Below are 17,179 nucleotides of genomic sequence, written 5' to 3'. Positions count from 1 at the left end.
TCATAACAATATCCTTTCTAATGAAAAACAGCTCATTATCCCTAAGATCAACTTCCAAGCCAAGAATTTCTTAATCTTCGGAGATCTTTCTTACTAAACTGAGTGCATAGGTTCTCTTTCAACTATCTGATAGCTTATTCACAAACTTCGGTTATTATTAAACCGTCCACATACACAGGTACAATCACAACTTTAGTTCGCATCGGCTTCAAAATTAAACTAGAATTAGTTGATGCGATATTAAACCCATTATGCTTTAAGAACTCACTTATCTTCTTGAATGCGCCCTAGGGTACTACTTAGACCCATATAGAGCTCTCTTCATTCGACACACGTACTCTGGAATATATGTGCTTTCAAATCCCCTTGACTACTCCATGTAAATTACATTATCCAAGTCTCCATACAAAAGAGTGATACTAGCGTTAGTTTGCCAAAGATTCTAAGACTTACAAACCGCATTGGCAAGAATAACTCATACAATGTTTAACTTAAACACTGGACTAAAGGTTTCATCATAGTCTATTCTGACTTGCTGAGAGAAACCACGAGCTACAAGTCTTGTTTTAAAGCAATCTCAGAATTTCTCTTAAGTTAAACACCGATTTATTAGAAACAACCTTCACACTTGTTGGTTTTAGAACAGTTCCCAAGTCTCATTTCTATGTAGGGGTTCTATTTTAGACTTCATGGCTCAAATCCATTTAACCTTTTTAGTAGCTTCTTCAAAGGTTTTGGTATCTACTTCATCGTCATCAATTATTTCCACATTAGCTGCATACTTAGGGTTTTGCCTTCTTTCACCAGTCGACATTCTCAACCCAGTTGGTTCTTCATGAGTTTTGGTTTGCCATGGGTTTTTATTTGAGTCATGACCCGGACTTGTGTAACACCCCGAAAATTTCGTCCAACTATGTGACGACACATGTCCAATTCTCCAACTAATCCCGATTACGTGGAGGGAGAAACCTCCAGCTAATCCCGACTGTGTGGAAGGAGGAAGGACCTACACTGTACGTTCACTGAAACGTGTCCTAAATCTCCGACTGATCCCAACTCTGGGGAGGAGAATGACTATTATTGTGCGTTAACTAAAACGTGTCCTAGATATCAAACTAATCCCCACTCCGTGGAAGGACAGGGACTAATATAGCAGTTATCAATAACTTGTTAAACCCAAGGGGTCATTTGTGCAAATTTTGTAATTTTGAAGTCCTTAAGGACTGTAAGGCATTTAAAATATTGTGAGCCAAGAGGTCTTATGAACCGTAAGATGCTTAGGCATATGGTCCGTAAGCTAGAGTAATGGGCAAGTAAATTAGGTCCTTACGGACTGTGAGGGCATGAGGCTTATGGTCCATAAGGGACCTGCAGACAGCAAACAACTGGCAGTTTTTTCAGCTGTTTTGCCACCTTGTGGAAATTATTGCCACCTCTCCTTCTCTTTTTACACGTAGTAGAACACTTGGCACCTACTAAGGACCTTTGGGGACACTTGGCACTCCATCACAACTCTCCTTTGGCTATAAATAGTAACCATGCTTCACCATTCTTCCTCACACCATTCACTTCTACTCTAAAACTCTTCTTGGAGCTCTCCTCTGGACAAGAGGACTCCCTCCATAGTGCATTATGCTCTAACACTTCCAAGTAAGTGTTTCCACTTGTTCCATTTCATTTTTAATAGTTATTTTTGAGCTTAAAGTCAAACAGTTGACTTTTTGTTTGACTTTAGCTTCTGGCCAATTTGGTCAAGGTAAAGTTCAATCCGAACTTTCCTACGTGATCATGATAATGAGGGTATGATCCCTCTATGATCATCCCCTCGGATTATTACGTTTACTAGTTGAATTGATAAGTCGAGCATGCTACGTAAAAGTCGAATTTTCGACTAAACTTTTTAAATGGTATAAATGGTTTCTATAACTTATAACTAAATTATTTTGACACATATAAAACTTTTACAACTTATATAAACTAATATTAGTATGCCTAACTCGTCCAATTCAGTTTAGAACCTCATTCTATGTCAAAAGTTAAGTAGTTTGACTTTTGATTCTGACTCGTTTGGTCAACGTTAAGATCTGTTTTAAACTTGTTTTGAGACATATTGTTGTTGAGTATAACTCTCTGAAGTTTTACCACTTGGTCATTGTGTTTGATGAGTTAAATGACAAGTCTTGGAAATATTATTCAAAATGATCACAATACCCTTTTGTGGTCAAAATAGCTAATAAAATGATTTTAATCTAAACCAAGTTATAATCTGACTTTGGAACAGAATAAAAATCAAATAAAGATATATTTTTAATACTTAGACTTGTCATAAGCTTATCCGACCTTCTGAACCTGCCTTTACGTGCATAACTAGTTATGCGAACTTAGTTCGCATAAACTAGGCATAACGGGGAAAAACCTTTCAAAACCTTTCTAAATCAGAATGTTGGTCTAATAAACCTTTATCCAATTACGCTTGGATAGGTATAAACCACATTCTAAACAGTCTACGCTTAATCTAGTGAACCGATATTATTCTTAAGTAACGGGTGGTGTCTAAGGAACTAACCTATGACCCGTATACATTCTAATAGATAACTGAATCTGTTCACTCCGGACTATAGAACTCCAAGATATTTGGACAAGAGTTTTAATACTTTGACTTTTCGGATTTTACTATATTAAAACCATTATCGGTTGGAAGCTAGCAAAAAAGGTAAATACTCTAACTTATTTTGTTTTAAAACTTGGGGTACGGAAAATACGCCACTTGGAGCGGGTATTACATGAATGAGCCACCTATGATAGCTCATAAATTTAAGAACTCGGTTTAATCTGTTTTATTTGACAACTGAAATAATTGGGGGTTATTGTTACCGTGTCCGGGCGTCCCGACTCATGAACTTTTATGTCTATACAGAATAACGTGCCGCGGTAGGCATACTGATTGTAAGACACGTTATTCAACTTTGGTGTGTATCTTAATCATTATAGCACTGAAAATGACCAATTTTGATCTATGGTTCCCATTGTATGACAAATATGTAAATCTAGTGACAAGCGAAAATCCCAAGAAATATTAAATGATTACCTATGGGTTTTCTCTATGTATTAAATCATTTTTGAAAAACTATTTTCAAAATGAGTCAGTTAATTGTATTTACCAGCGAAAGCCGACGTATTTTCAAAAGTTTGAACTAAAGGTAACGAACCTTGATATTAGATTGGGAATCCGGGTCGTCTATGATAAAGGCTATGGAATTTGCAACTCCTAGCTTAAGGCCTATGATGTCTAAGCTCTCTTTTATCTCGATCCCGCCTGTGAGCTTGTATCTGAACACTTGAATAACTTTTTATTTGTAAATTTAGACTTCTAAATAAATGAATATTTTTACTCCAAATACTTCCGTTGCATATTGTTAAATTGTGATACTGTTACCCAATCGTCATGCTTAAACCATCCGGGTCCACCGGAAATCAGGGTGTGACAACTTGAACTTAGAGTTGGTCCGGGTTCAACTTCTTTAATTAACTCGGTTAGGTCATTGAAACCCAAGGCTAAGATAGTTGTTTTGAGATCTTCCGTAACTATTCAAAACATGGCAACACTTCTTTTCACTAGACCACCATGATGAGTTTTTGTCAAACACATGTCTTGAAAGATAAGTCTTCCCAATTGTTGGATCACAACATTGTCATCCTTTTTTCTCTTCGTTATACCCCATGAGACCTAGTCGGTTCTTCCACAATAGGCTTTTTGCGTTTTGTTAGTTCATTCAACATATGTTGTCTCAACAAAAATCATATACATGGTGCTGTTCTTTTTCCCTTGCAGCCCTGGTTTTGACTTTGTCTCAAACTTGTCAGACACTCAAACATCAATAGAACCAAATAATACATACTTTCATGATATCGTAACTGTAATACTGAGAATACGTTATTCTTCATTCCCAGAACATGAAAACATCTTTCGTGATAATTTTATTCTTATTAACTGATTTTGAGAACTTTACATCGCCTACTTATGTTATGTGATGCCTAGAGTTAACAACTATCACCATGATGTACTGCAAAGTACATATGTTTATAGTGTATATTTTGGTCAGTTTTCAGTTGTTTTGAGTCTAGTTTAGGTTATAATTTCGATACTGCTGACGTTAAGCTTTGATTTCAGGTCCCGTAGCTTAAAGTGATGAAAAACGAGTAAAAACGAGCAGTTTAGAAGAAAACCGGAATTTGTACGCGCGTCGGAGAAGCTGGAAATCGAAGTTGAATAAAAAAATAATAAAATCAAGACAAGGAGGCGCCGCGCGACGCCACTCCCCCCCCCCCTCTCGTGTCATGCGAGGCCTTGGATTTCTTGGAAAAGTTGTTCCCAGCTAGGGTTTTGTAGAGGATTCCCAAGAAACTTAACATATAACTCTAATTACGAATTAAGAAACCCTAGGCGACTTTGGAGAGTGGATTTTGAGTCTTTCAAGGTGATTTAGCTTGCGGGAATCATTCGGTTGAAGCTGGAAGCGTGGAAGTGAAGATTGTTCGGGTTTTATCTCCCGGTGTTCTTTAATTTCGTGTTTTCAATATTTTCCGATGAATTCTTGTTTTAAACTTGCTTTGTTTATTTTGAACATCATGTTTCTTGGCTAAACCCTAGATACTACCTAGACAAAATGATAGTTTGATTGACGTTTGGATCTTTTAACGGTTTTTATTGCTTGATTATGGATTGATTTCTGAAAGCAAGGAGTTCTAGTATTTCTGATTTGGTGCGTGTGCGTATTTACTTTTGGTTGTTGATTATTTACTGTTTCACATAGATTTTGGTGAATGTCTTTCGCATAATAAATTTGTGTTGATTATTTGCATCCTTGCGGGTTCGGGTGATCTTTGGGTAAATCGGCAGATAGCCTTAGAAACAGTAATTAAAATACAATTAGAAGTAAATATTCTGCTTAACTTGTCGCTGAGAGGCTCGAGTTAGTTATTAGGTCTCGGTGCAATATATAGCTAAGATAGATTTTGAGAGAAGTCGGTTTTAGTTCCCTAATTGCATTTGTGTCTAGTAAACCAAGTCAGAACCTAGAATTGCCTTAGATTGTCGCGCTGAGAGGTAGATAGTCGCATTAGGGCACTTTTAGAGTCGTTAGAGGACTGAGAGGAAGTCTAACAGTCGGTATACACAACAGCCTTGTAGGGTTTCCTAGGTTTCTTCCTGAGAAGGGTCGGGAAGTCTTAGCATTGAAATACCTTAAGGTTTAGTATTTTACGATCCCGGCTCCATACAACAATAATACCGTTAGAAGTCCATTCATAGTTAAACTATATTCAAGTCTAGGTAGTCGTTAATCTTATCTGAATCAAACCCTAGTCTTCGTTCGTGTCTTAGTTTAAATTTCATTTTAATTGCAATTTTAGGATTTTAGTAAAAACCCCCCTTAAAACACAACAATTGTTTAGTCGTGTCAGTGTCTAGTCTAAATAGAGTCGTTAACGTAATTCATTAGAGTCCTTGTGGGTTCGACATCCGGACTTACTTTTCTGTGCTAGAGTCGATCGGTTCACTTGCCGGTGAGTGGTTTAGTCAGGTTAGAGAGTCTAGACTTTTATTACTTGAGTCTTAGTTTAGGGTAATTTTAGTTTATTTAGTTGAACTACTTTTTCCACATCAAGTTTTTGGCGTCGTTGCCGGGGATTCTTGGCAATTGCGTTAACTGCTTTGTTTGGATTTCAACTGATATCGTTACGTGCTTTTCGTGTGTTTGTGAGTCGTAGGAGTCCAAGTAATTTTAATGTCTTTTTCGTATTTTTCGTAGAGTCTTTTGTTGGAGTTGGCTTACTTGTTCGTTCTTGGTTTTGCAGTTCATGCCCCACACACGTTCGCAGGGACCAGTGAAGCCGCCAATTTACAAGTCTTCCTTCTCCACACCAAATCCTCAGGTTCGAAAACCCTAACTTCATCTTCAGCCCTTTCTGACTCTACACTACACTCTAAACCACCGAACTATGACTTCACCCCGAAGTCATCACCCCATAATTCCCCACCACCCTCCCGTCACCCTAGTCCACCACTAGTTCACCAAATGGCCGAAAACCAAACCGTCCACCAGCGTTCCACCGCGGGTTTTACCGCAAACACACCCATCACCCTTCCTGAAATCACCAATGATAAGTCTTGGCAAATTCCTTCATACATCATGACTGCCATTAACAACTCTTGTCAGTTTCATGGTCGTGATGATGAGGACGCGCCAGCACATATCAATCGCCTAACGCGTCTGTGTAGCACTTTCGGCATTGAAGGTGTTAATCTTGATGCCCGCTATCTCCAAGTCTTCCCCTTTTCACTTGCTGGCCGCGCAGCCACATGGCTCGACTCGCAGCCAGCAGGTACTTACACTACTTGGGCTGGACTTAGAGATGCATTCCTTGCTAAGTATTTTCCACCTGCGAAGGCCTCTCGCCTTCGAGATCAGATCTATTCCTTCAGAATGGAGCCTGACGAACCTTATCACTTAGCATGGGAGAGGTTTCAAACATTGCTCTCACGTTGCTCCCAACATGGATTGTCGGATTGGGCCTTAGTAGAAAAATTTTACAATGGTCTTACCCCTGAGTGCAAAGCCCGATTCGACACATCTGCAGGAGGCCACCTAATGGGAAAGAAAACTGTGGCTGACTGCAATGACCTCTTTGAGAGCTTCGCTCATGCTGATATAGATCATAGTGCTGCCGGCAGGAATTCCAATCCTGTGATTACTTCCTCATCTTCTCGAGGAGTGAACCAAGTCGTTTCAGACTCAAAGGTAGTATCTCAGCTTGATTATATCACCAAAGAGTTGCTAGAAATTAAGAAGAAGGTAGATAGATGCGAAGTTTGTAGAGGTGGACATGACACCATAGAATGCCCAACACATACCCTAGAACAGGTCGAGTATATAGCAGGTCAAAATAGGGGTCCAACTAACCCGCTCAACAATAGTAACCCTAGTTGGCGTGCTAACACTTATCGCTCATTAGGAAATCCCCTTGGTTTTTCATCAGGTCAATATCAAAGCAGGGGGCCAGGTTTTTATTCTAGTGGGGGGTCGGGTCAAACAGGTCCATTTTCTAGTTCAGGTTCAGGTGGGCAGTTCAGAGGTGAGGGGTCAGGCCAATAGGTTCAACCTAAGAATGAGGGGTCAAATGGTAGTTTGTCTAGGATAGAGGACCTTCTTTCCCAATTATTGGTTAAGGATCAGGCTACCCAACATACTTTAGAGGACCACGCTACGCTCCTAAAGAATAATCATTCATGTTTCTTAGACCTTCAAAGGCAAGTTGGGGACATTGCACGCCAGTTGCAAGAACGACCTCCCGGTCAATTCTCGGGCAACACAAAGCCCAACCTATCTGGCTCTTTGAAGGTAATTTTGACCCGTAGTGGTAGGACCTTGGGAGAGGTAGTTAGACCCGAGAGTGTTGAGATAGAAGATGAGGACCCAGTAGATGAGGAGATTGAAATGGAGGCGCCCGGTAAAGTGCAACCTAGGTTCATCCCAGCAAGTACCGCACACACCGGGGGGCCTTCAAGTGAGAAAAGTGTAGGTAAAAAGCCCATTCAAGTTGTTCCATCACCCAATGTTGATATTTCCCGTGCTTCGTTTCCTTCCCGCCTTAAAAATCAAACTTATTCCAAAGAGTACGGGAAATTTTTAGAAATCTTTAAGCAACTTAGAATCAACCTCCCTTTTATAGAAGCCCTTCAATCAATGCCGAAATATGCAAAATTTTTAAACGATCTTCTAAAACGAAAGGATAGGTTAGGATAGGTTTCAAACATCCCCCTTAGTGGAGGGTGTTCCGCTGTAGTGTTGAACAAGGTCCTGAAAAATTTGACGGATCCGGGCCTTTTTACCATCCCGTGCTTGTTTGGGAGTGATACCGAGTGTAGGGCCCTAGCCAATCTAGGAGCGAGTATAAACTTAATGCCATATTCCTTGTATGAGAGGTTAGGTCTAGGAGAGTTGTCCCCTACACGCATGTCTTTGTCTCTAGCCGATAGATCCGTTAAGTATCCACGTGGCATTATCGAAAACCTTCTAGTCAAAGTGGATAAATTCGTCTTTCCCGTAGACTTTGTTGTTCTTGATATGGAAGCCGACGAGAAGGTTCCTATCATTCTAGGATGCCCGTTCTTGTGTACCGCCAAGGCCATCATTGATGTCTTTGACGGGAAAATCACACTTTAAGTCGGTGAGGAGAGAGTTACTTTCGAGATAGCACGCTCCATGGAACACCCTAGTGGTTCCGATGATCTTAGTAGTCCTTGTCACTCGGTCTATTTCATAGAATCGTTTTTATCTTGTGTCGACCATTGCTTTGACTATATTAGTGGAGCCGACTTAGTTGAGAGTAGGATAGATGAGGTAGTTGAGAAGGTAGAGGAGGTTGTAAGTGAGAGTAAGGGAGTAGAAGAGGACGAGTGGGTCCCCGAAGTGCTAGAATTGAGTGAGATCAAAATTGAGAGTGAGAGTACACCTATAGAGAAACCCGCCCCATTAGAACTCAAAGTCCTCCCGTCCCACTTAGAGTACGCTTTCTTAGGTGAGGGTTCCGAGCTTCCCATCATTATTTCATCTAAGTTAGAGGAGGGAGAGAAGGGTAGGGTGTTAGAGGCGTTGAGAGAAAATAGGGAAGCCATTGCATGGCGTCTTTCGGATATCAAGGGCATAAACCCCGCCTATTGTACCCACCGAATACTCATGGAAGATGACTATAAGCCGGTGGTGCAACCTCAACGGCGGCTCAATCCGAACATGCAAGAGGTTGTTAAGAAAGAAGTGCTTAAGCTGTTAGATGCCGGGGTGATCTACCCTATTTCCGATTCACCAGGGGTTAGCCCGACCCAAGTCGTCCCAAAGAAGGGTGGGATGACGGTGATCATGAACGAAAAGAACGAGTTAATCCCTTCCCGTACCGTTACCGGTTGGCGTGTGTGCATAGACTATCGAAAGTTAAACGACGCCACCCGGAAAGACCACTTCCCCTTACCATACATTGACCAAATGTTGGAGCGTCTAGCGGGTCAACAATTCTATTGTTTTCTCAATGGATTTTCGGGTTATTTTCAGATCCCCATCGCTCCGGAGGATCAAGATAAAACGACGTTCACATGCCCTTACGGCACTTATGCGTATCGCCGCATGCCTTTCATGTTATGCAACGCTCCGGCTACTTTCCAAAGATGCATGGTTGCTATATTCCAAGACATGCTTGAGACTTCCATGGAGGTTTTCATGGATAACTTCTCGGTTTATGGCACCACTTTTGAACAATGTCTTTTAAATCTTGATAGGATGCTTAAGAGGTGCATAGAGACAAATCTTATGTTGAATTGGGAGAAGTGTCACTTTATAGTGACGGAGGGGATAGTTTTAGGACACAAGGTGTCGAGAGAGGGTATAGAGGTGGATAGGGCCAAGATAGATACCATAAGTAGATTGCCTCCACCTACTAGTGTCAAGTCCGTTAGGAGCTTCCTAGGTCATGCGGGTTTTTATAGGCGTTTCATAAAGGATTTTTCCAAAATCACACGCCCGATGACTAGACTTTTAGAGAAAGATATACCTTTCGTCTTCGACGATGAGTGCATCAAAGCGTTTGACTTCTTGAAGGAAAAACTCGTGAGTGCCCCGATACTTGTTTCGCCCGATTGGAGCTTACCTTTTGAGCTCATGTGTGATGCAAGCGATTATGTTGTAGGTGCGGTCCTAGGTCAAAGAGTCGATAAACACTTTCATCCAATCTACTACGCGAGCAAAACTCTAAATGATGCTTAAGAGAACTATACCACCACGGAAAAGGAACCCTTAGCCGTAGTGTTTGCGTTTGATAAGTTTCGCTCATATCTCGTGCTTTCCAAAACCACCGTGTTCACCGACCACGCCGCTTTGCGATTTCTATTCCAAAAGAAAGACGCGAAGCCGCGTCTCATTAGATAGATTCTTTTGCTCTCCGAGTTCGATATAGAAATTAAGGATAAAAAGGGAGCGGAAAACGTGGCCGCCGATCATTTGTCACGTTTAGAGGATCCAAAGAGAGAAGAGGTGCGTGAGGATTCCATAGGAGACACTTTTCCCCACGAAACCATAGATTTTGTTAGTGCCGAGGTAGAGGGTTTGCCATGGTTCTCGGATTTGGCAAACTATTTAGCGACCGGAGATCTTGTGAGGGGTATGTCCTACCAACAAAAGAAAAAGCTTCTTAGGGAGGCGAGGAAGTATATTTGGGACGACCCGTACCTATTTAGGATAGGTGGAGATAGAGTGCTTAGGAGATGCGTTTCAAAGGATGATGGTTTAGACATCCTTAGACATGTGCACGAGGGGTTAACGAGAGGCCATCACGGAGCGAATGTGACGGCACAAAAGGTATTTGATAGTGGGTTCTATTGGCCAACGGTAGTGAAGGATGCCATAGAGTTTGATAGGACATGTGATCGTTGCCAACGTACCGGCAACATCTCATCCAAGGATGAAATGCCCCAAAATCCCGTCCAAGTCTTGGAAATCTTTGACGTGTGGGGCATTGACTTCATGGGACCTTTTCCATCTTCAAGTAGAAATAGGCACATCCTCGTGGCCATTGATTACGTTTCAAAGTGGGTCGAAGCTCAAGCTTTGCCCACTAATGATGCCCGAGTGGTGGTGAGATTCCTTAAAAAGTTATTCACGCGTTTCGGAGTCCCTAAAGCTATCATAAGTGACCGTGGTACGCATTTTTGCAATTCCGCCATGGAAAAGGAACTTGCACGCTACGGTGTCACTCACCGTCTTTCTACCGCATACCACCCGCAAACTAGTGGCCAAGTAGAGAATGCTAACCGAGGGGTGAAGAGAATCCTAGAGAAAACGGTAGGAAAAAGTAGAAAGGATTGGTCGGAAAAGCTTGACGAGGCTTTGTGGGCTTTCCGAACTGCCTATAAGACACCGTTAGGAACAACACCCTTTATGATTGTGTATGGCAAAGCTTGCCATCTTCCGGTAGAGTTAGAGCATAGAGCTTTGTGGGCATTGAAAACCGTTAATCTTGAGCTTACCGAGGCCACTAGAAGGAGATTTTTCCAGATTCATGAGTTGGAAGCCTTGAGGGATGCCGCCTATGAACGATCTTGGAGTATCAAGGAAAAAACTAAGGCGTTGCATGATAGGAGGTTGCGAGGCTTGAAAGAGTTTAAGGTAGGTGATAAAGTGCTCCTATTCAATTCGAGGTTAAAGTTGATAGCAGGGAAATTGAAATCAAGATGGAGTGGACCGTATTTGGTGAAAGAAGTGTTTCCGTACGGCACGGTTGAATTATACGACGAAGTCGACAAAGGAGTATGGAAGGTAAGCGGTCATAGATTGAAACATTACGTGGGAGGTCCCGTTGATACCACCGAAGAGGAAGAAATTCCTCTAGAGGACCCACCTACCTTCACCAACCAGTGAGTGTGAAAAGCTTCGTGTGTAGAGTATGTACCGTTTGTAAATTTCTTAATTTTTTCGTATTTCTCGTAGTTTTTCGGTGTTTGTTTTGTTTCGTTGAGAATTTTGCAGGTTTCATCACCGCTACGGAACGGAAAAAGCATGAGAAAAGAGGTCCCAGGTATGTTTCTTGGACACTTAGAAAAAATTTTGTGGGTTTTGGATGGTTTGGGAAAAGTTGGAAATTTTTCGAAGGCATGAACCAAGAAATTTTACGAAACTCTCTGTGAAAAACGGCCCTTGGCGTGACGCCAAGGGCCTTAGCGTCGCGCGAAGCCAAACAGTTCAAAAAGAATTAAAATCGACCCCGCCGCGTAACGCAAGGCCCCTCCCCTGACCCCTGGCGTCACGCGACGCCATGATGAACTGGATAAAATCGTTTTCAATTGAACCTGTTACTGAAATGCTTCCCTTTTCACATCTACAAACCCTAAGTCGCGAAACTCACATTCCCCACAATCTTAACCATCAATTTCACCCGAATTCGCGCTCCATTCTCGCGTTTTTGGACAAATTCATGCACCACAAGTTCAAGGCTTCAATTTTCTTGCTAAATCCGAATCCAAGGTATGATTTCTGTGATTTCTCGCTAGTAGGTAACTTTATTGCTTAGTTGTAGTGTCGGGTCAGTCATGTTTTAGATCTAGGGTTTGTGTAGATTGATAAAGTTATGATTTTTGAGCTTTTAGTCATGTTAGTGGTATGCGGGTGGTTATGTTTGGGATGTTTACATACAATGGGGTTTGCGGATGGTTCGGGTTGGTTTGCTTGAGGTTGTTTGAGACTTGTGGGGTATGTTTGGACAACTAGACAACATGTTTGAGCTTTACGGGTTTGTTTGGCTATAACTAATGAATTTTTGCTAAAAAAATAGGTTTTTGAACTGATTTTTGCAAATGTGATTAGTTTTCTAAACGGATTTTGTTGCCACAAACGTTGCGTTAAGGTTTAAAAAGTCAAACTCTCACGTGTTTCACCTCAAGTGTGGGGATATTTTGGCACTTATGCTTAATTGAGGACAATTAAAGTGCCGGGAGGAGATAATGTACATTGAGTGTTAAGTCGTTCGAGTCATTGAGTCTAGTAGTTTCTTTGGAGTAGTATTTCGAGTTTAGTGTCGGGTTTACTTATATGCATGTACAAGTTCACAACATTTTGCCCGTACTCAATCTCCATTCGGGTAGAATGATGTGTAACTTAAGCTTTTGTAAACGGTAACCCATGTTTTCGAAATTAGCCGCGAATGAAATGCTATACGGCTATTTCATTATTAAAAAAAAATTAAAAAATTAAAAACACCAAAAATAGCTTGTGATTACTAACAGTCTGCATTGTTTTTCTTGTCAAATCTTTCTTGTTTTGCAGAACATGTCGGGTGAAGGTTCATTGTGAAACCCAAGAAAAAGGAAGATCAAGTATTGCAGGAATGATAGGAGAGTGTATTCCCGAATTGAGAGGTTGGTCGATCACCCGGTTTTGGATTTTGAAGAGGATACCGAAGAGAGGGTAAAGCTCAAGAAATATGTGGTAACTCAAACATTGGAGCATCGTACTATTGATTGGGAGTGGTTACAAGGTATGGGAGCGAGTGAGCGTGTGGCAGAATTATTGGGGCCGAGGCTGAGAGCGGCAATGGATTATTGTGATGGGCCGCAGTATACTGAACTTACACTTGAATTCCATTGTACCTTTCGTCATAAAGAGGGTACTTTTGCTGAAAAAGACGCGGTTTCGTTCTCATTGGGCAGGAATCTGTATGAAATGAGTATTGCTCAGTTTGGATTGGCTTTGGGTTTTTACACGTCAGAGGAGGTGCAAACCGATGAATTTGTGAATGGGTTAAGGGGTGTGTACAAGCACCCTCGGCCGAAGTGCTTGGATTCGGCGGATTTGGAAAGATTTTGGGATACAATTGCGACTCAGCCGTTCGCCCAAACGAACCTTATCACATCGGTTCGTGATCCGATATATAGGTATATTCTGAAGTCTTTGGCGACTACGATTGTGGCTAGGAAGTCGGGCGAGAATAAAGCAAATTGGTTGGAGATTTTCGCGTTGATGTGTATGGTTGAAAAGCGGAATTGGAACTTGGCAAGTTTCTTTGCATGGTCGTGCAATAGACCTCGTCGGGGAGGAAAACGGGCTGCTATGGATCTTGGGCCTTACATAGCTAGATTGGCAGGGAATATTCGGGCCCTCACAAAATATAAGCTTGAGCAGATGCATGAGGGTATGCCAACGGTTCATTGGGATGTTGCGAATCTACAGTCAGCGGGTATTCTCACACATTCAGACCCGCCGGAGTGGAACTTCGCACATGGCGCTCCTCCGCCACGACAGCCAGCACCTCGATAGAGGCGTGCAGTTCCAGCACCACAGAAGCCAGTTAGACAGCCGAGACCCGACCCGTTCACTCCTGAGGCTGCTTTTGACTACATGCAGCAGAGGTTTGCTCAGATTGAAGATAGGATGCGGGTTGACCACCAGTGGACGATGCAGAGCCACCACCGACAGGACGACATGCTCAGGTACATGATGTCGGGTATGTCACTAGATGCTCAGATACCTCCACCCTTTGCAGGATTATTACCTCCACCAGTTTATGGAGGCGAGCAGCAGACCCCATATGTTTATGGTCAGTATCCGGGGTATGACCAGTGGGGGGGGGGGCAAAGTGGTTATGCGTATAGTGGTCAGTTCGGGTGGCAGCAGGCTGGAGGTTCGGGGACCCAGCAGATGGAGGAAGATTCAGAGGACGAGTGATGTAGTAGACTGCAGCAGCATATATATCCTTACACGTTTTATTTTATTTATGCTGTTTCTGTAGTTCGATGTGGTTGTATCCGTAGGACATATATTTTATTTTTCATTTGAACTCTGGATGATGGTATGTTGAACACGTGGTACTCGTATGTTTGGTATGGTACTTATGTTTTAGGTTGATGACGTGGAGCCGCTTTCCGTTCGTGTGTGAGAGAGTTTGGTATTGTTTGCTGAGCACGTTCGGTATTGGAGGGCTTATGTGGAAACGACTGGCACTTTGACAGTCTCACATATTCAGTTAAGTCGTTTTCCTTTTAGTTGTTGTTGTATATTTTTTTTTATTTAATTCGTTGGTAGTTTTTATTTTTAGGTAGTTGTCGAGTCGTATTTTCGTTCTTGCATTAGGGACAATGCAATCTCTAAGTGTGGGGATGGGATACATGTAAATAATCGAGTCTTTATTATTAAAAAAATACAAAAAAATAAAAAATTGAAAAAATCCAAAAAAATTGAAAAAAATAAGAAAATGTCTTTCGAATAAAAAAAAAGAAGTTTGCATTTTTTAACGGAAAATGATAGAAAAGACAAATTTTTGCTCGGGTTCGAATAATAATAATATGAGAGTTAAATAAATCGAGCTTGCGTCTAGTTAGGGATATGTGGATAGGCCCGGGTTTGGTTTTAAGTCCCTTTGAATTAATATACCTTAATTGTCGGTCCGCTAGCGGGTTTTCGCCTAGGAGATATGGGAAACTAAAACCGCCAATAATAGTATAAGGGGTACTGTTATAAGTTAAAACCGTTAGAGTTTGTGATCATGAAAAAAAATAGAATAAAAAGTGAGCTAGAAACTAAATGAAAGTAATGCATTCCTATGTAGTTTGGGTTGGGGATAGCGACTCTACAGCTGAATTACCGCTAGGGTGTGTGAAATTGACTGTGCTGAAAAGAAATAATAAATAAATAAGTACCGAAACCTAAGTAATCTGTGGTTGGGGATAGCGACTCTACAGCCGGATTGCCTCTTGGTTAGGGAAAGCATCGTCTAGACTCACGAATAAAAAAAAGCAAAAAAAAATGGAAAATAAAAAAAAATTGATTGTAAACTCTATTGGTTTTGATATAAAACGGTTGGGAATTGGTCAAGTGAACGTTCTTTTAGTCCTATAAGCTTGAGGCGGGAGTAGGTGGACTGTTGATTCTAGTGTGAGACCCTAGGTGGATTGACCGCACTTAAATTAAAATCACATGATAAGGGCTTAGGATTCGGTTCGGGTTTAAAGGGATAAGTATATTCGCAATCGCAGCTAACGCAAGCTTTGGTTTTAATTAAGTATATTATGTTGTCGGTCCGAGTGATTATTTGTCTATGATTCCGTTGCATAATTCTTTTTCGAGGACGAAAAAAGAGTAAGTGTGGGGATGTTTGATGTACTGCAAAGTATATATGTTTATAGTGTATATTTTGGTCAGTTTTCAGTTGTTTTAAGTCTAGTTTAGGTTAGAATTTCGATACTGCTGACGTTAAGCTTTGATTTCAGGTCCCGTAGCTTAAAGTGATGAAAAACGAGTAAAAACGAGCAGTTTAGAAGAAAACCGGGATTTGTACGCGTGTCGGAGAAGCTGGAAATCGAAGTTGAATAAAAAATAATAAAATCAAGACAAGGAGGCGCCACGCGACGCCACCCCCCCCCCCCCCCCGCGTCACGCGAGGCCTTGGATTTCCTGGAAAAGTTGTTCCCAGCTAGGATTTTGTAGAGGATTCCCAAGAAACTTAACATACAACTCTAATTACGAATTAAGAAACCCTAGGCGACTTTGGAGAGGGGATTTTGAGTCTTTCAAGGTGATTTAGCTCACGGGAATCATTCGGTTGAAGCTTGAAGCGTGGAAGTGAAGATTGATCGGGTTTTATCTCCGGTGTTCTTTAATTTCGTGTTTTCAATATTTTCCGATGAATTCTTGTTTTGAGCTTGCTTTGTTTATTTTGAACATCATGTTTCTTGGCTAAACCCTAGATACTACCTAGACAAGATGATAGTTTGATTGACGTTTGGATCTTTTAACGGTTTTTATTGCTTGATTATGGATTGATTTCTGAAAGTAAAGAGTTCTAGTATTTCTGATTTGGTGCGTGTGCGTATTTACTTTTGGTTGTTGATTATTTACTGTTTCACATAGATTTTGGTGAATGTCTTTCGCATAATAAATTTGTGTTGATTATTTGCATCCTTGCAGGTTCGGGTGATCTTTGGGTAAATCGGCCGATAGCCTTAGAAACAGTAATTAAATACAATTAGAAGTAAATATTCTGCTTAGCTTGTCGCTGAGAGGCACGAGTTAGTTATTAGGTCTCGGTGCAATATATAGCTAAGATAGATTTTGAGAGAAGTCGGTTTTAGTTCCCTAATTACATTTGTGTCTAGTAAACCAAGTCAGAACCTAGAATTGCCTTAGATAGTGGCGCTGAGAGGTAGATAGTCGTATTAGGGCACTTTTAGAGTCGTTAGAGGACTGAGAGGAAGTCTAACAGTCGGTATACACAACGGCCTTGTAGGGTTTCCTAGGTTTCTTCCTGAGAAGGGTCGGGAAGTCTTAGCATTGAAGTACCTTAAGGTTTAGTATTTTACGATCCCGGCTCCATACAACAATAATACCGTTAGAAGTCCATTCATAGTTAAACTGGATTCAAGTCTAGGTAGTCATTAATCTTATCTGAATCAAACCCTAGTCTTCGTTCGTGTCTTAGTTTAAATTTCATTTTAATTGCAATTTTAGGATTTTAGTAAAAACCCCCCTTAAAACACAACAATTGTTTAGTCGTGTCAGTGTCTAGTCTAAATAGAGTCGTTAACGTAATTCATTAGAGTCCTTGTGGGTTCTACATCCGGACTTACTTTTCTGTGCTAGAGTCG

At 41.2% G+C, this 17,179-nt stretch overlaps 1 protein-coding gene across 1 annotated transcript in view; it reads right to left on the bottom strand.

Annotated features, from left to right (window-relative positions):
• Positions 1–8,191, bottom strand: part of LOC118491564 (protein FAR1-RELATED SEQUENCE 2-like) — a 34,978-nt gene extending 26,787 nt beyond the window's left edge. Inside the window, exon 1 of the mRNA XM_035989433.1 lies at positions 7,919–8,191. Coding sequence (XP_035845326.1) covers positions 7,919–8,191 — 273 coding nt within the window. The remainder of the gene's footprint in view (positions 1–7,918) is intronic.
• Positions 8,192–17,179: the final 8,988 nt, after the last annotated feature.

Source organism: Helianthus annuus, chromosome 4, assembly GCF_002127325.2.
Source record: "Helianthus annuus cultivar XRQ/B chromosome 4, HanXRQr2.0-SUNRISE, whole genome shotgun sequence".
Lineage (NCBI taxonomy): Eukaryota > Viridiplantae > Streptophyta > Magnoliopsida > Asterales > Asteraceae > Helianthus > Helianthus annuus.
Note: the sequence above shows the minus strand (reverse complement) of the source record. Positions and strands in the feature narration are given on the sequence as shown.